We start from the raw sequence: 19176 nt of genomic DNA, 5'->3' as shown, positions 1-19176 counted from the left end.
GACTAAACTTGCTGACCTTGATTTGGCCCATGACGTGTACACAGCTACTGCTTACGTCTCCTCAGACCATGAGAAAGGGGCCGCCAAACTTTTGCCCCTGAAGTGGATGTCTCTAGAGTGGCTGGAGTCCTTCCAGAAATCCTCTAGAAACTTCCTACGACTGCCTCAGTCTTCCGTTTACACTGGAACTGGGACCCTGCAGACTTCTGCGGATTAATAGTTCACTTCTCAACTACCATAAGCCTTCTGGAACCTGCTGGAAACCTTTTTCGACTGTCTCAGTCTCTTCCGATCGTTGCAGACAACGCCATTGTTACAGGTTCATAAGATTGAATGAAGTCGAGACGATACGTGCAATTCACAATCCTTTTTTATTTGTCACTTCTCTCCAAACGGCAAGACCTTCCCAGTCTCTCTCCTCTGGATCTCCAATCAGACTCCCCGTCTGACCTACTTCCCTCAGTCTCCACTCCTATCTGAACAGGGGCTGGTTCACTAACCTTTTGGAATGATACCTTACCAACTGCTTTTCTAATGTATAGCACAACTCTACTCTAAACTTACAACACATTCCCACGGCTGTTTTTTTTAACAACGCTTCTAGTTCCAACCAAGTACCGGACGTGACGATAGTAAATACTATGCTGTAATTCAGTTCCCGTTATTTTTGGACAATGGAGGCATGTAGTGAGTACACGGCTGAATTAAGTAGCGGTAAATCATAACCCACCTTTAAGTTTGTAAAGAAAAAATAATAATAATCGAGCTTAATATGTAATTTTTTTCTAATGTGTAAGAATATGTACATGGTATACTCACACAGTTATTTACACACTTTCACCGATGTGAGTTTTCATGTGTGCACAAAGACTACGTGAATGACGATAGCTTTTGTTACACTTCTCACACGTGTATGGTGTCTCGCCAGTGTGAGTCCGCATGTGACTCTTCAAATTCGACAACTGAATGAACTGTTTACTGCACTCCTCACACTTGTACGGTTTTTCACCAGTGTGTGTCCGTATGTGCCTCTTAAGATTAGTCAACTGACTGAACTGTTTGCTGCACTTCTCGCATCTGTACGGTTTTTCCCCTGTGTGAGTCCGTATATGTCTTTTAAAATGAGTCGGGTCACTGAATTGCTTGTTGCACTCCTCACATGTGTACGGTTTCTCACCCGTGTGAGTCCGCATGTGGTTCTTTAGACTAGACAGTTTAGTAAACTGCTTGCTGCATGCCTCACATCTATACAGTTTCTCATCCGTGTGAGTTCTCATGTGATTTTTTAGGATACCAAGTCTACTGAACTGCTTGCAGCATGCCTCACACCTGTATGGGGTTTCCCCTGTGTGAGTCCGCACGTGAGCCTTCAGATGAGCTGCCTGACTGAAGCGCTTGTTGCAATATTCACACTCGTATGGTCTCTCACCGGTGTGAGTTCTCATGTGGTCGTCCACATTAGATTGTTGACTAAACCGTTTCCCGCAATAATCACACTCGTATGGTCTCTCACCAGTGTGAGTATGCATATGTATTTTCAGGGTACCAAGCTTACTGAACTGCTTGCTGCATTCCTCACATCTATACGGTTTCTCACCCGTGTGAGCTCTCATGTGTATTTTTAGGATATCAAGCCTACTGAACTTCTTGTAGCATGCCTCACACCTGTATGGGTTTTCCCCTGTGTGAGTCCGCATGTGAGCCTTCAGATGAGATGACTGACTGTAGCACTTGTTGCAATATTCACACTCGTACGGTCTCTCACCGGTGTGAGTTCTCATGTGGTCTTTCAGATTACATAGCTGAATAAACCGTTTCCCGCATTCTCCACACTGGTATGGTCTCTCACCTGTGTGAGTTCGCAGGTGTTGGTTTAGGCTACTTTTGAAGCGAAACTCCTTCTCACAATAGCTGCACTTGTGGGTACGGGGAGAATCATGTCCATCCTCTCCCTCCATTTGTTTCAGATGAGATCCGGCTCTGGTCGCCATGTTGGTCAAACTCTAGATGCTGCAAGACTAAAGAAAAGAACCAACTAATTACCACGATGTGACAAGATGAAAGTTTTAGCTTATCGACTGAAAAAAAAAACTATACCTGCTGTATTACATATAACCTGCAAATAACATGTTCCTCGACCGCTGATTTTCTGTAATTAACATAACCCAGGCACTAAAGCAAATACATTAAACACAATAGCCAGTCGGAGGGGAAATTTGGGTATTTCTGGACACGCGCAGATGGCCTACTTTCAAAATGATTAGGTACCCTTGGCAAAAGTGCCTGTAGAATTTTTTTCTTGGGATATGTTTGGATTTTGGAGGTGAATATTACAGTTAAGGGTTGTAACCTATTTATTGTGTTGAAGACACTGATTTTTAGCAATGTTTGTGGTTGCAGTAGGTTCTAAAAATGAGGTGTTTGGTGTTGTTTACAGGCAGTGAAAAGGGGTCAAAAGGTTATGATCCCGTATAACGTAATTATGCCGTATTTTCCCCCTTGTTTTGTCGTCAAATTACACATTATAGGCCGGACAACCATGCCAATGTGAGTTTTTAATGTTCTAAAACTCGTAGGTAGGTAATTTTTGACAGAATCTTTCTGCCATGATTCCCATTGTTAAGAATAGGCAGGCAGTCTAAATACCGAAATTTGCCCTGCAGGTGTTTGCGTACCGACAAAACAGGTTCGGAAGGTTCTGTTTTGTAACAAAACGTCCCAGGGGAATTAGACAACCTGGTTTGTATTAAGAGAACTGTTCACATGTACATTTCTGCCCGCTTGTTCTAAAGAAAAATTCTAAAGAATTTGCTACTATCTGATAGATAGATAAATTCAACTACAATCTGGGAGGCGATAACCCTTACTGTGTACAAGTAGGCAAATATATCCACGAATGTTTATGCCGTAGAAACAATGGTGTAAAATTATAATTTTTATAGACCTTACTAAAGTAGTTGTACTTTTGTCGTGTTAACAAAAAATTCTCTATTTATTCATTTATTTGTTTCATCTTATTACACATAACAATCAGGTTGTGACCTGTTTTCAGGTGTCCCTGGACACACAATAACCTGACACATTCACACAAAAGATTACTAGTTTTTAGGTCAATGAAAAAAAGAAGTATCCTTCTTCAGTCCATTTTTGTGTAGCGCATCGGCCGAAATGCTTGGCATGGAGTTTATATTAGGAAACGCCCACAAATTATCAACATATTGTGGTCCAAGTCAAATGTCTTCATTCTAATAAAACACATAAATACTTTAAGGTCTTACCTGTGTTTCTACACGTAAAGTGGGACGACGATTCTGGCAGCTTGAGCTTTGTCCTTCCGTCTTATCTATCATCGGGGCGGGGTTACGTAATATGGGTCAAAGTTCATATTGTACGCCTGATTACCCATCAAGCGTGCATTTTATTTCGGATACCATTAGGTACGGATTCCCTGTTTTGTCAAGGTTTTGTACTACGGTATCTGTATTCATAATATCTATATAGCTGTTATAACACACCAACTTTGCAGCCACATACTCAGACTCAATTGAACCATGTCCCCTAAACGCATAATGGTATGCGCCAAACTTGCGAAATGGAGTCAACGACCTGGCCGATTTGGTCAGGAATGAGGTCTCATTACACAATTAGATCGCCCCATTGAATTCAATGCTTTAACACACAACTTCTATGTCTGCAAGTCCACTTAAAACACAGTCTATTTGGAAATATTTTGCTTTCTATTGTAAGCACACACGTTTGTTAGACAATAAAAAAATTTTCACCCAAATCTAGCCTACGCAACGATTTCTATCACATTTCAAAATGCACCTAGCCGCTATCCGCTAGAGGTCGTTTTCAATACCCGGAGCCTGACCGGAGCACTCAGTACAAATAAACGTAAACGTCCGAGGATCGATCGGGTCACGAAACTTTCGTGCATGATCATGCCAGTAATACACAAGCTTTCATCTAAATTCCTTTTCATATCAGTTATGGTTTATTAATGGGAATTTATGGTCAACCTAAAACAACGCTTTGCGGGCCAGATAATTTTTTAGCCCGGATTTCTTTACACTCTACACTCGGAGTAACACAGGAATGAGACCATGAGGTAGCAGAACACCGTTTTTTTGCCTATGGGGATTTACATTGTTAAAGACCCGAAGCAGTGAGGAAGGAGGTTCGACGCCTCAAAATTCATACCTGGGTGCAAACTAGTTTGAATTGAATATGTTCAAGTTCAGGGTAGAATCTTCAAAATATGTGAAAATGATCTTAAGTTTTCTCGTTCTCCTATGAAAGCATGGTGGTAAGTACCTTTGATTTGACCCCAGCGGAGGTCACCATGCTGCAGCCGACATACGGAAGTAGCGGGTACAGGATTCATGCGCGAAATTCTACCCAGCCAAACAAACATCGCAACCGAAGTCATTTCTCCATACGACCTACTGTATAACACCATGGTAGAAAGTAATCACGATAGAACTGTCAGAGTCAAAAGTGGGCTGTGTGTCCGTTTCTATGACCATTGCCGAGTAACCGGTGGTTTCCGACTAGCGGTTCGTAGAGGCGCCCGGTTTTCCATTACACTGTCAGTATGTGACAGTAGTATACAGTAAATGCAATAGTGAAATGACGCTACCGCAAACTCAAAACCACCGCGAACACCCCATTTTTCCGGTACCGCGAAATTAAATCTCGCGAAATCCTAGCATTCAATACAGTAGGGCTAGCCCTTTTCTCGGGCATGCGCGCTATAATATTTTAGCTGTCTGGTGGCACTTTAAGCCATGGTATGTGCAGTATGCGCCCTATCGTCTCAGAAACCCTGGAGCTCATTGGTCCAGCGAATAGCATGTCCAAATAAGGAACACGTCTCTATGCTGTGATGTTTTTTCTGTCGTTACGTATACATACATGTGCGTCATTAACATCGAGAAACATAATCAAACCAAACTTTTGAGGTATGTTGCCTTTATTGGAGATATTTCAGATATTCCAGTGATCATACAGACAATATCATGTCACATTTTCTATTACTGTAACAGCTAAATTCTAGCATTAGCGGAGAGTATGGCATATTTACAAACAAACAAAAATCTCTCGAGGAGTTCCTGTGGTTATAAAAGGTCAAACAGAAAGTGTCGTGTTTACATACTGATTATCATCGCGGTGTCAACAGCCTCTAGAGATGTGCACGTGTAAACTACATGTATACAAAGAAAGTTTCTCAATGTTACCTAATATTACAGTACCAACAAACTTGCGATTTCAATGACAATATTTTACAAAGGTCGACAATTGTACATGTCACATACACTACAAAGCACCAATCAACAGTTCCAGTCCATGCAATGTACATGTAGCTACTCAAATATCTTAAATCTACATAGACGCCTACATTCTTCTTAGGAACTAACTACAATGACCCAGTATTCTATACAACGTTAAAAAATACACAAAATTGTCAATGTTTTTTCAATGGTTCATTTGGCTGAAATCTTCCCGATGTCGAAACCACCACTTTTTCTGAATCTTAACACAAAGAGCACATTGTTCCAGTCCCCACTCGGTTAAGAAAATATAAATACAATCGGATCAATAGTTTACGTAAATGTCTCTCCAACTCATTAAATTATTTGACGAAGCATCGAACTTGCGTCAGTTGACTGAAAGATGTACACGAGTAAACTTTGGTTCGTGGCTTATCTGAGTCCTACTTGGTTCGTTGCTTATCTTAGTCTCTTCCATCACCCCTGTTACACTTGCCTGTATTACTGTAACCTTCACATAGGTAGCTGTGAGTTTTCGTTGCCGTGGGTTCGCATGTGCGAAGATGGCTTGACGGAATCTTCTTATTTTCAACACGGGTAGGGTTTCACCAGTATGAGTCCTCATATGATTCTTCAGATTACACAGCTCACTAAACTGTTTGCTGCATTCTTCGCACCTAGAGGGCTTCTCAGCCTGTGTCTTCAGATATCCAAACTGACTGAACTGTCTATCGCAATCCTCACATTTGTAAGGTTTCGCACCTGTATGAGTGAGTCTGTTTATGCTTCTTCATCAAAACCAGGGCATGGAACTGTTTGCTGCATTCATTGCACCTATAGGGCTAGCGCGCTTCCCACCGGTTTAAGTTCCCATACATAAGTTCGTATCTTCAGATCACTAAAGCATACTGAACTGTCTGCCCTTACATTTATGCTATCTTACACACTACACTGTTTGCTGCATTCACCGCATATATAGGGCTTCTCACCGGTATGAGTCCGTACATGCTTCTTCAGAGAACCCAGCTCACTGAACTGTCTGCCGTACTAAGGTTTTTCACAAGAGTGAGTCCTCATATGCCTCCTCAGAGAACTATGCTGACTAAACTGTTTGCTACATTCATCGCACTTATGGGGCTTTTCACCAGTGTGAGTCCGCACATGACTCTTTAGATGGCCAAGCTGACTGAACTGTTTGCTACACTCCTCACATTTGTAAGGTTTCTCACAAATATGAGTCTTTATATGCCTCTTTAGATTACCGAGCTGACCAAACTCTTTGCTGCACTCCTCACATTTGTAAGGCTTCTTTCCTGTGCGAGTCCGCATGTGCTTCTCCAGGGAACCCAGCTCGCCAAACTGTTTGCTGCATTCATCGCAGCTATAAGGTTTTTCACCAGTATGAGTCCGCATGTGCCTCTTCAGATTACCCGGCTCACTAAACTGCTTGCTGCATTCTTTGCACTTGTAGGGCTTCTCACCGGTATGAGTCCGTATATGTTTCTTCAGATTACCCAGCTCACGGAACTGTCTGCTGCACTCCTCACATTTGTAAGGTTTCTCGCCAGTGTGAGTCCGCATATGCTTCTCCAGATCACCCAGTCCACTAAAACGTTTGTTGCATTCATCGCAACTATAAGGTTTCTCACCGGTATGAGTCCGCATGTGTCTCTTCAGACAGAGTACACAGCTCGCTAAACCTTTTGCTGCATTCTTCACACTTATGGGTTTTTTCACCAGTGTGAGTCCGTATATGACTCTTCAGGTTACACAGCTGACTGAACTGCCGGCCGCACTCCTCACATCCATAAGGTTTCTCACAAGTGTGAGTCCTCATATGCCTCTTCAGATTTCTCAGGCCACTAAACTGTTTGCTGCACTCCTCACATTTGTAAGGCTTCTCACCTGTGTGAGTCCTCATATGCTCCTCCAGAGAGTCATTACTTCCCTTTTCTTTCTCCAGATGAGATACAGTCGGGGTCGCCATGTTGAATTTGTCTTTGACACTGCAGGAATGGAAAGGGATTTCAACATTTAGGAAAAGAAAGGCTGGTTTCTTGAAACAGATTACTCAAACGACTCAGCTGTTAGCACAAGTAGAGTCCATTACAAGTTACCGATAGGAATTAAAAAGAAATATCTGTAATAAGATTGAATTACAAAAGAATACTTACCATAGTTGTAAATTAATTAAACAATAAAAGATAAAACTGTCAACATGTTTTAATCAAATTATATTTTGTTGGAAACATTGAGAATGTGATGGTTCAAATATCTCGTTATTAAAAAATTCAAACATCTAGTATGCGTTTTTGTTATTGATGGAACATGTTATTTTTCCTCCATAAAAAACTTTTATTGCCCCCTTAACAAAGCTGCTAAGCTGGGTTCTTTGTTGGGTTCTTGTATTTTTTAGCTCTTTTGTGAGACGCTGGCAGACATACATAATTTCGTGTACTTAGGCTTAGGTCACATTTGAAAATCGGGGCCCGGCCGGGATGTTTTAAGAAACGAAAAATTACAATGTATACTTAGAAATATACACAAATCATGCCCATGAATCTCAATTTGACATTTTGTGTATTTTGATGCATTTTTTTATAATTCTTTTCGCTCCCGACAGCTGCCCGGCCGGGCCCCGGTTCGGAAATGTGACCTAAGCCTTAGCAGGGATGTGTGATTGCCCTATTCCCAGCCCACGGACCCAGTTACACAATATTGTATCAATGTTCGAAAATGTTACAACAAATAATGAATCCATGTTGGAACGGTCTGGAAATTGGCAGAAATAATGTATTTGATGTAAGAAATGTTTCTAACATGTATGAATACAGTAGAAATATTTAGAACGTCAAACAGATGTTACAAATAGTTGTAAAACAGTAACTTATCACATATAGTAAGGTTCTTTTAGCACAACCAGAAAATTACTTACTTCCGACGTTTCGGTGTCTGTCAGACACCATCATCAGGGTGGAATGACGGGAACTACTTCTTGCTGCTACTTATAGCCGATGTAGGTGGCGTTGCAGCAGCAAGAATGCCATCCCAGACGTGGCTCAGCTTGTATCCCCCCTCGTCTCTGTTCATGACTGGCACTGATTTTCTGATCCAAACTGCTTCTTTAATCCATCGAGTTCTTCTGTTTTCCTCTCTGTCAATGACTCTTGCCCCCTCCGAGACTACTTGCTGATACTGACCTCAAGAACAGAACCAAGCTCCAAGTGGAGGACATTATGGAGTTGTTAACATTCATAGTCACCACCACTTATTTCAGTTTTAGAGGCAACATTTACCAACAACGGTTCGGTACAGCGATGGGAAGCCCCGTCTCCCCGGTTCTAGCTAACCTCTTCATGGAACGGCTAGAACAGCAGGCCATGGCCACAGCTCCGGTGAACTGTAGGCCGAAACTTTGGAAGAGATATGTGGATGACATCATGGAAATTATAAGACAGGGGACACAACATGAACTTACCGACCACTTAAACTCCATAGACCCCACGGGTAGTATAAAGTTCACCCTTGAGGAAGAAGATCAGGGCACTCCACCCTTTCTGGACACCTTACTAGTGAGGAGAGAAGACGGCACGGTGAAACTTTTGGTCTACAGAAAAAAGACCCACACAGACCAGTATCTAGATTTCAATTCCCATCATCCGCTCCACCAGAAACTAGGAGTAATCAGAACGCTGATGGACAGGAGCAAAACAGTGGTCACAGAGGAAACAGACAGACAACAAGATGTCGAACACATCAAACAAGCCCTGTCACTCTGTGGTTACCCAGACTGGACTTTCAAAAGAGTGCAACATCAGTCCAACAAACCCAAACCCAAGAAAGAAAAGAAGAAAGAAGAACAGAAGTCTAAGGGCATGATCATCATACCTTATGTCAAAGGCATTACAGAGACACTTGAAAGGATCTTCAGAAAACATGCCATTGCCACGGCAGTTAAGCCCAAGACCACGCTCAGAAACTTGTTGGTGCATTCCAAGGACAGACTGGAAGACTCCTCTAAAACAGACTGTGTCTACAAGGTTCCGTGCAAAAGTTGTGACAAGGTGTACATTGGAGAGACGGGCAGGACTTCCAACACCAGACTTGAAGAACACAAAAAGGAGGCACAAAACAGCAAAGGCAGTGCATACACAAGATCTCAGAAGAAGGCAGCAGAACAAACAGAGAACAAATCGGCAGTCACAGACCATATTCATAGAAACAATTGCGTAATTGACTGGGAGGGGGCAAGAGTCATTGACAGAGAGGAAAGCAGAAGAACTCGATGGATTAAAGAAGCAGTTTGGATCAGAAAATCAGTGCCAGTCATGAACAGAGACGAGGGGGGATACAAGATGAGCCACGTCTGGGATGGCATTCTTGCTGCTGCAACGCCACCTACATCGGCTATAAGTAGCAGCAAGAAGTAGTTCCCGTCATTCCACCTTGATGATGGTGTCTGACAGACACCGAAACGTCGGAAGTAAGTTATTTTCTGGTTGTGCTAAAAGAACCTTACTATATGAATAATTGCCAACCTGATGAAGTTATTCACAGTAACTTATCACATCTAGATTGTTACAAGATTTTCAAAATGTTAGAACAAAAGGCAAGAAACACCCTCTTGGTAATGTGGAACTGACTGTAACGTTAAATATTGCTGCTTCCTTCCAAACCGGGCAGGGCCTGTTTATACGATAATCAAGGATATTCTGATTGAAACACTCTTGCAATTTTAATTGCGTAGCTCGGAAAAGTCAGATAAAAGGCAGCACTGCTAGAACTCTGCTAAAACTTGCTTCGCAGCAGAGTTCTAGCGGTGCTGCCTTTTATCTTTCTCATGGACAGCGGCGATTCATCATGGGCTAATGTTCTCTAATGCGGGGTTGAGGGAGTTTCCAAGCTGCGCTGCTGCTAGCCTGTGTTTACACTATCTCTCTTTCAGTCTTTGGATGGGGTCAATGACCCCCTCCAAGGACGGCGGCAATTGTAGGGCCGGCCGGTAGGAGCGCGATTTTAGCCAGGCTACGCGGCCGCCGTGGCTGCTAGAAAACAGCTGTTGGACGCCCGTTTGAGGCACTTGACATAGTCACGTAAAAAAAGATAAAAAAATCAGGGCTAAATCAGGCTGTCAAAGGTGTCCAAGTAATCCCCACGAGTTGTTCTATCGCCTACAGTACGCGTGATGACTCAAATATTATTTCGGAATGAGATTTGAAGGGTCAAAGTTGGCCTTCAAACTGGCTCTTTATGCTTCTTTTCGGCTTCGATTTCGCACTGCATGGGGGTTTCCGTGAAACCGATTACGACACAGTACTTCCGGGTCGTACCAGTGAGGTCATAGCGGTCATAACAGAACGCGGCTGGTATCTTGTCTCAGTTTGTGCTAGGTTCAGTAGAAGAGGATCCAAGTCATGCTTATTGATATAGTCGAAATTATGTTTGAACTTGCAGAACGTTCTTCGTTTGTGTTAATATCGTCTCGGCCCACATGGGGGATCTGACAAGTTCTATTATAAAGGTCCCTTCTTACGAAGTACTAGTAACGGTTCCTTCGTATCTGACGTTAGATGCGGTCATTCCATTGGGGAAGTATCAACTGATTGCTGAGGTTTGGACCATGGCAGGGTTAAAACTTTAAAGTAACTGAAATATTAACTTGTTCAAGAGAATAAACGGAAAAATCCTACTCGCGCTGTCTGGATTGAAAACTGTGTCAATCATATGACACACTTCTAAAACGCATAGTAAACGTATCTCGCTCTGACGAAAACTGTGTCAATTTGAATGACACATTTGTAGAAACGCGATGTGAATCAGTGTAAAATTGCCTTGATGGTGGATGGACAATTGTGTCAATTTGTCTGACACACTTGTAGAAAAGCGATATTTGAGCCGTATAAAACTGTCCTACAAACGGAAAACATTGTTTCGGGGGACAACTGTGTCAATCTATATCACCCACATTTAGAAAAAAGCGCTCTTTAAAACGTATAGATTGTCTTATGACGGAAAAGTTTGTCAGGAAAGCATTTGTGTCAATTTATATGACACACTAGTAGAAAAGTGTTGTTTGAGCTGTACCTAAGAACTATATAGCTGAAAACTTGGCCGAAAAGACAAATGTGTCAATTTGCATGACACACTTGTAGAAAAGGGCTGTGTAAACTTGGTAAACCGTGACAAAAAAAAATCTTTTAATGACAGAAAACTTTGTCAGGAGTTCAAGTGTGCCATTTGTATGACACAACAATTAACCTATGGAAAAGCGCTGTTCAAACCGTATATAACTAAATAAAGGCGAAAAACATGCCCAGGGGGCAAAATGTGTCAATTTGGATGACACACTAATGAAGTAGCGCTTAAAGAACGGTACAGTTGGTAAGGAAAGCATTTGTGTCAATCCATATAACACACTGGTGGAAAAGTGTTGATAGAGTTGTACCTAACAACTTTATTGCTGTATAGCTGGTCAAAAGGACAGCTGTGTCAAACTGTATGTGGCTCAATGTGTTCAGGATACAAACTGTGTCAATTTGTATGACACACTTTAAAATAAGCGCTGTAAGAACTGCATATAACTATTTTACAACAGAAAACTTCGTTTGGAGGACAACTGTGTCAACTGATATGACACGCTAGTAGAAAAGCTATGCTTAAACATTATCAAACTGCTTTATTGTCTATTTATAGGACATACATGTATAAAACCGATGGTTACACAGTATAAACCTGTCTCATGACTTTGTCAGGGTGGACAACTGTGTCAATTATTATAACGCTCTTGTAGAAAACCGATAAATAAACAGTAGCCTTAATGACGGATCACTTGGTCAAGAGGAAAACTGTGTCAAATTACATGACACACCTGTAGAAACGCAATGTTGAAACCTTAAATCGGATGGTACCCAGTCTAGTATAAAACTGTCTTAAAACGGGAAACGTTGTCAGGAAGATAAGTATCCTATTTGTCCTGGTCATCTATCCGCCCTCCGTTATAAAGTGATGGGGAATCGTCGTTTGGAGCCTAAAGTCACCTATGCGCTGAGACGACCGCCTACAAGCGGGCGTCTAATTCCGCGCTTCAGGCTCCAGACGTGGTCGGAGGGCGGCCTGACGAGTGAAGAGAGTCCCCTAATCTGCATACTTATACAATGGAGGGATCACGTGTCTAACATCCGGGCGAATAGGCGACCAGAATAAATAGTATCCTAATTGTCCTGGTCATCTATCCCCCCTCCGTTATAAAGTGATGGGGAATCGTCGTCTTCCGCCTTTGCCCTCTCTGGCTTCAGAGCCTTTCCTTCCTGTCACCTAATGTCTTCCTCCGATGACACTCTCCTATGATATCGTCTCGCTCCTTTTCCTGTTCACTCTTCCAAATCATCTCCTATCTTGTCCCTGTCAACAACTTCCCATCCTTATCTTCGCTCTTTCACCTTTCCTCTCCCCTTACTCATCTTATCCCTTTCTCATTCTTCTCGACTTGTCCCCGTCACTTCATCTTGCCCTTCTCTGGACTTTTTCACTACGTAAAGCCACACATTCCTAAGTATTCACTCTCGTTTACCAAACGCTAAACTGCCCACTCTAATCTTACACAGCGCTCAAACCATGAAGAAGGAACCAGACATAACTAAAACCGTGCTCTGTACTGCCTCTGGTAAATCAGCACTATGCGATACAAAATCATTTGTGCACAAACGCACAACATGCTGCTCACTTCTGTCCTCACAGCCCGTTTCCCGCGCACACTCCTTAGCCAGGCCTCAGTACGGCCCAGGTCTTCCGCTTAACAAATCATCCAGCCTTCCGCGGAAACCCATCGCACTGGATTAAGTCACAAAAGTAGATGAACGTACAAAACTTCTTGGATCGTCCAGCTTTCCGCGGAACCCCTTCGCACTGGATGTCGTCACAGTGTGTCATGAAAAACGTGCACAATTTTTTTTTTGGGATCGCCCAGCTTTCCGCGGAAACCCTTCGCGCTGGATAATGCCACACGGGCTAAAACAACTGCATACTTTCCGAATCATTCATCTTTCCGCGGCACCCCGTCGCACTGAATGATATTCCACCGTACTGAGAAAGGGTACACCGTCCTACACCTTCTCGGATCCCCGCACTGGAATAACGTTAGAAACAAACGAGTAACTCGACGTGTTATTCACAAGGACGTCAGGCTAACGCAGGGTTACTCGAATAATTCCGAACAATCAAGCATTCCGCGGTACCCCATCGCACTGGAAGACGAATTTCACAAATTAATAGAGGAGGGGGGAAAACCTGCCTAACAAAGGAAGCCAAAAGACTCACAGTCCGTTCCTTGAGCTGCCGGTGAAGTTGGATGAACTGGCGGGCTGGGCGTTGGTAACGTGTTAGGGACCGGAACGCCAGCCGGGCCTGATCCTCAAACTAGTGCTGTTCCTCATAGCGCTGCGCCCTGAAGCCACCTCCTCGGATTCTCTGGTATCTATTTAAACAACTCTAAGCGGTGAAAGAAACAAGGTTCACAATAAAAAAAAAAAACATCACAGCCTAACAGGTTCCCTGGCGCGTCTTGTCCCCTCTCTGTTGCTATAGCTTGTGCATGCCACCGACGGGTCCCATTGCCGCACATTTGGCGAGGTTGATGGCGGCGTGTCCCGTAGCTGGCAGTGGTGTGTCCCGCGCATCCCTGTTGTCGGAGGGGGGGGAGCGTCAGACCTGTATGAACAACACGTGAACCATGAGAAGGTGGGGAGGGACGGGCGCCCGGCAACAGGTCCGTTCCCAGACAGACAAGTCTAAAACATACGCAAGTCCCACACCGCCCAGATCCCACATGCGAGCAAGCCGCGTTACGTGGAGTATTCTTGGGCCACGCGTGTCCACAACTCAGTCACCACGCCTTACAGGTGCACACTCATACACATACAAACTAAAACAAATGGTAGCAGGAAACCCCATACACAGCCTCGACGTTCAATCTAGGAAAGCAAAAGAAAATTCTACCTGGCCGCAAAACGGAAAATGACACCCAAATTGTACCAGCCGCAGCCTTCCAAGCTCAGATGGGTTCAGGCTGAACGCTACGCCAGGCTCTCCCAGAGGGGTGACAAGTAATCCTGGAAAACAAAGAACCAAGGGGGGGGGGGGGTCGCCATCTTGACTCCTGGATCGTAACCTCGTCGTCCTGTGTTCCTGCCTGAAATATTCACGAAAATCCAAAAATGAGATAAAAATCTGGAAACTCTCGTTCTGCTCCACGCCTTAGCAATGAATGCCAACACCCACAGCTTTCCTTCACAGAGGATTAGGATAGATACAAAAACATGGCGTGGACAAAAGAATTCCCATCTTGCCATGTGGGCACCAACTATCTGCTTGGACTAGCTGTCAGATCCTGCTAAAGACGTACACAAAGTCAGGAAATCACACAAAAAATCACTCAGCTCCAAGCGGGGCAAAACGCCAATGTGAACTAAAAGCGTCCTAAACTCGACCCGGCCTAGGATAAAAGGGAAGAAACTGTAAAACGAGAAAAAGGTGTAAGGCAGCCAACCTCTGCACTAGGGTCTTTCCTCCCCGTTGCTAGAAGCTCATACATACGAATAAGCGACAGAAATGCAAATTAAAACGATACAGCCGGCAATCAGAATTCCAAGCGTGCTAGAAGAAAATCACAAACGGCGAAAGAACATGACAAAAAAGGTCGCTCCGAAGCTCTTTAAAACGCAACGTACACGAGAAAATTTTACAATACGGGAGAAGCGCAGAAAATGTACCAACCGACCACTGGAAACCGACACCAAACCTTCCGTGGAAAGAACAAACGTCGACCTGACGGTGACCACGCCGTGACCGCCGGAGTCCTCGAGCTGCCTCGTGCCACCCTGCGGCGTTCAAACGCAATCTTGCCGCAGGGAAGTTTTGTCTGCTTTGCGGTAAGAGCCGTAGCTTCAGCTCCAGACGTTCGGAGGCGGCCTGACGAGTGAAGAGAGATCACGTGTCTAACATCCGGGCGAATAGGCGACCAGAATAAATAGTGCAGCAATTTTTATCACATACTAATGAAAGCGCTACATCAAACTGCCTTCATGACAGAAGACTTGATCGGGAGGACAACTGTGTCAATTTGCATGACATACTAGTAGGAACGCGATGTTTAATCCGTATAAACTATAAAACTGCCATATGGTAGAAACCGTTGTCAATTAATATGAAACACTAGTAGAAAAGCGCTGAATAAAACTACCTTAATGACGGAAGACCTGGTCACGAAGACAACTATGGCAATTTGCATGACACAGTAAGAAAAAAAGAGATGTTTAAACAATATAAAACTGTCCTATGACGGAAAACGTGGTCAGGAAGATAACTGTGTCAACTTTTATGACACACTTGTAGAAAAGTTTAAACCGCATAAAACTTTTTTATAACATTTTAATAACAGAAATCTTGGTCAGGAGGACAACTGTATCAATTCATATGACACACTTATAGAATAGCGCTGTATCTAACCATATGATAGTATTATAACGGAAAACATTAACAGAAAGACAACTGTGTCAATTTATATGACACACTTATAGAAAAGTGCTATTTTAAACCGTTTAAAATCCCTTAATGGCAGAAAAACTTAAACATGAGAACATGACACACTAGCATAAACGCTATGTTTAAAGCGTATAAAACTGGATTTAAACGGAACAAATTGTCAGTAAGACAACTGTATCAATTTATGCACACTTATGAAAACGTTACCATCATGACGGACGACTTGGTCGGGAGGACAACGTAACTGTGTCAATTTATATGACACACTAGCAAACTAAAGAAATACTTAAATAGTATAATCACCCGGTTGAAAAAGTTTTCGTCAGAGCAAGCTTTCGTTCATAAGATAATTTAGATCGCTGTTCTATAAATTTGTCATTCAAATTGACACAGTTTGTCTCCTGAACAGCTATAAGTTTACTATATACAGTTCTTATTGCGCTATCTGTAATTGTGTCATTCAAATTGACACAGTTTGTAGATGTCTCCTGAACACGTTTTCGCTATTAGTTTGCTATATACAGTTCTTACGGCGCTGTTCTATGAATGTGTCATTCAAATTGGCACAGTTTGTCTCCTGAACACGTTACACTTCGCTATGAGTTATCTATCTACATTTCTTATTGCGCTACCTGTAAGTGTGTCATTCAAATTGACACAGTTTGTCTCCTGAACACTTTTTTCCGCTATTAGTTTGCTATAAACAGTTCTTATTGCGCTATCTGCAAGTTTGTCATTCAAATTGACACAGTTTGTCTTCTGAACACGTTACACTTCGCTATGACTTAGCTATGTATATTTCTTATTGCGCTACCTGTAAGTGTGTCATTCAAATTGACACAGTTTGTCTCCTGAACACTTTGTCCGCTATTAGTTTGCTTTATACACTGCGCTATCTGCAAGTGTGTCATTCAAATTGACACAGTTAGCTATGGGTTAGCTAATAAAGTATGTACATTTCTTATTGCGCTATCTGTAAGTGTGTCATTCAAATTGACACAGTTTGTAGATGTCTCCTGAACACGTTTTTCGCTATTAGTTTGCTATATACAGTTCTTACGGCGCTGTTCTATGAATGTGTCATTCAAATTGGCACAGTTTGTCTCCTAAACACGTTACACTTCGCTATGAGTTATCTATCTACATTTCTTATTGCGCTACCTGTAAGTGTGTCATTCAAATTGACACAGTTTGTCTCCTGAACACTTTTTTCCGCTATTAGTTTGCTATAAACAGTTCTTATTGCGCTATCTGCAAGTTTGTCATTCAAATTGACACAGTTTGTCTTCTGAACACGTTACACTTCGCTATGACTTAGCTATGTATATTTCTTATTGCGCTACCTGTAAGTGTGTCATTCAAATTGACACAGTTTGTCTCCTGAACACTTTGTCCGCTATTAGTTTGCTTTATACACTGCGCTATCTGCAAGTGTGTCATTCAAATTGACACAGTTAGCTATGGGTTAGCTAATAAAGTATGTACATTTCTTATTGCGCTACCTGTAAGTGTGTCATTCAAATTGACACAGTTTGTCTCCTGAACACTTTTTCTGCTATCAGTTTACTATATACAGTTCTTATTGCGCTACCTGTAAGTGTGTCATTCAAATTGACACATTTTGTCTCCTGAACACTTTTTCCGCTATTAGTTTGCTATAAACAGTTCTTATTGCGCTATCTGCAAGTTTGTCATTCAAATTAATAGTTTGTCCTCTGAACACGTTACACTTCGCTATGAGTTAGCTATGTATATTTCTTATTTCGCTATCTGTAAGTGTGTCATTCAAATTGACACCGTTTCAACTTTGTCTCCTGAACACTTTTTCCGCTATTAGTTTGCTATATACAGTTCTTATTGCGCTATCTGCAAGTGTGTCATTCAAATTGACACAGTTTGTCTCCTCAACACTTTTTCCAGTATTAGTTTGCTATTAACAGTTCTTATTGCGCTATCTGCAAGTGTGTCATTCAAATTGACACAGTTTGTCTTCTGAACACGTTACACTTCGCTATGAGTTAGCTATGTACATTTCTTATTGCGCTACCTGTAAGTGTGTCATTCAAATTGACACAGTTTGTCTCCTGAACACCTTTTCTGCTATTAGTTTGCCATATACAGTTCTTATTGCGCTATCTGTAAGTGTGTCATTCAAATTGACACAGTTTGTCTTCTGAACACGTTTTGCGCTATTACATGTAGCTACATAACGATATAGTTCTTACTGTTCTGTAAGTGTGTCATTCAAATTGACACAGTTTCTCTTCTGAACATGTTTTGCGCTATTAGTTAGCTATATACACTTAATGCAGCGCACAACGGTCCTTTAGATGTGTCATTCAAATTGACACCGTTTGTCTTCTGAACACGTTTTCCGCTACTAGTTAGCTATATAACGTTACAATTCTTACGACGCTATTTTGTGTGTCATTCAACTTGGCACAGTTTCTCTTCTGAACACGTTTTTCGCTATTAACTGTTCTTAGTTGATGCCTCAGTCAGGCGCGAGCAATGTATCTAATATCTTCAACAGTTAACAGTCAGATGCAAAGCCTTCGTGGGGTAACGTTACCTACAGTTCACTTTACCCACGAGGCAACCTATTGGAATAACACCTTACAGATTGCTGTCTTATACTTAAAAGACTTTTTTTTTCAACCTTTATTTAACCTTGATACATCATTCGGCCTGAGCCGTTTTTCAAGATTTCAAGGGTAACTTCGTAACATGATAAAACGCTGACAGCACCATCAAAAGTACTTGTGTACACTACCGAGTGAGGTCCCGAGTGACTGCCGCAACGGTATAGCGTGACCCGGAAACAGACGAACCTCGCCCACTAAGCGGACACCCCGAAACCCCCATACGGTGCGTATTTCGGCTTGAAAACAATGGCGAAACCATAGGAAAAAGCTGTCGAAAATCGGTCAACTTTGACATCAAATATATACTTTCTCGTAAAAGACCATCGCTTGAGATTCACAAGGCAGATTGAACAACTCGTGAGGATTACGAGGACACCTTTGATAGCCTGATTTGGGCCACCGCGATTTTTTAATCTTTTTTTTACGTGACAATGTCAAGTGCCTCAAACGGTCGTCCAACACTGCGATGGAGGCTAGCTGCTTTTTCGTGTTATACGTTTATTAGATTGAATGAAGTCGAGACGATACGTGCAGTTCACAATCCTTTTATTTGCCACTTCTCTCCAAGAGTTTTCTAGTCTCCCTCCTCTGTCAGACTCTATCTGACCTGCCTTCCCCCAGTTTCTTCCCTTGCTAAACCGGGGCTGCTTCACTAACCTTAGGGGGCAATACCTAACCAACTGCTTTTCTCTGTACTTTTCTCTGTATATAGCACTACT

The 19176-nt window shown here is 42.4% G+C and overlaps 1 protein-coding gene across 1 annotated transcript; it reads right to left on the bottom strand.

Moving 5' to 3' along the window:
• Positions 1–352: 352 nt before the first annotated feature.
• LOC118421120 (zinc finger protein 883-like) lies at positions 353–7275 on the bottom strand. Its single transcript, XM_035828280.1, has 3 exons — positions 6322–7275; positions 5770–6058; positions 353–2003 (listed from the first exon to the last, which is right to left on the bottom strand). Exons 1-3 carry the CDS (start codon positions 6936–6938, stop codon positions 828–830), a joined length of 2082 nt encoding a protein of 693 aa, XP_035684173.1. The 5' UTR covers positions 6939–7275; the 3' UTR covers positions 353–827.
• Between the last annotated feature and the right edge of the window lie 11901 nt (positions 7276–19176).

Source organism: Branchiostoma floridae, chromosome 8 (genome assembly GCF_000003815.2).
Source record: "Branchiostoma floridae strain S238N-H82 chromosome 8, Bfl_VNyyK, whole genome shotgun sequence".
Lineage (NCBI taxonomy): Eukaryota > Metazoa > Chordata > Leptocardii > Amphioxiformes > Branchiostomatidae > Branchiostoma > Branchiostoma floridae.
The sequence above is the reverse complement of the archived record's forward strand: the minus strand, read 5'-3'. Positions and strand labels throughout refer to the sequence as shown.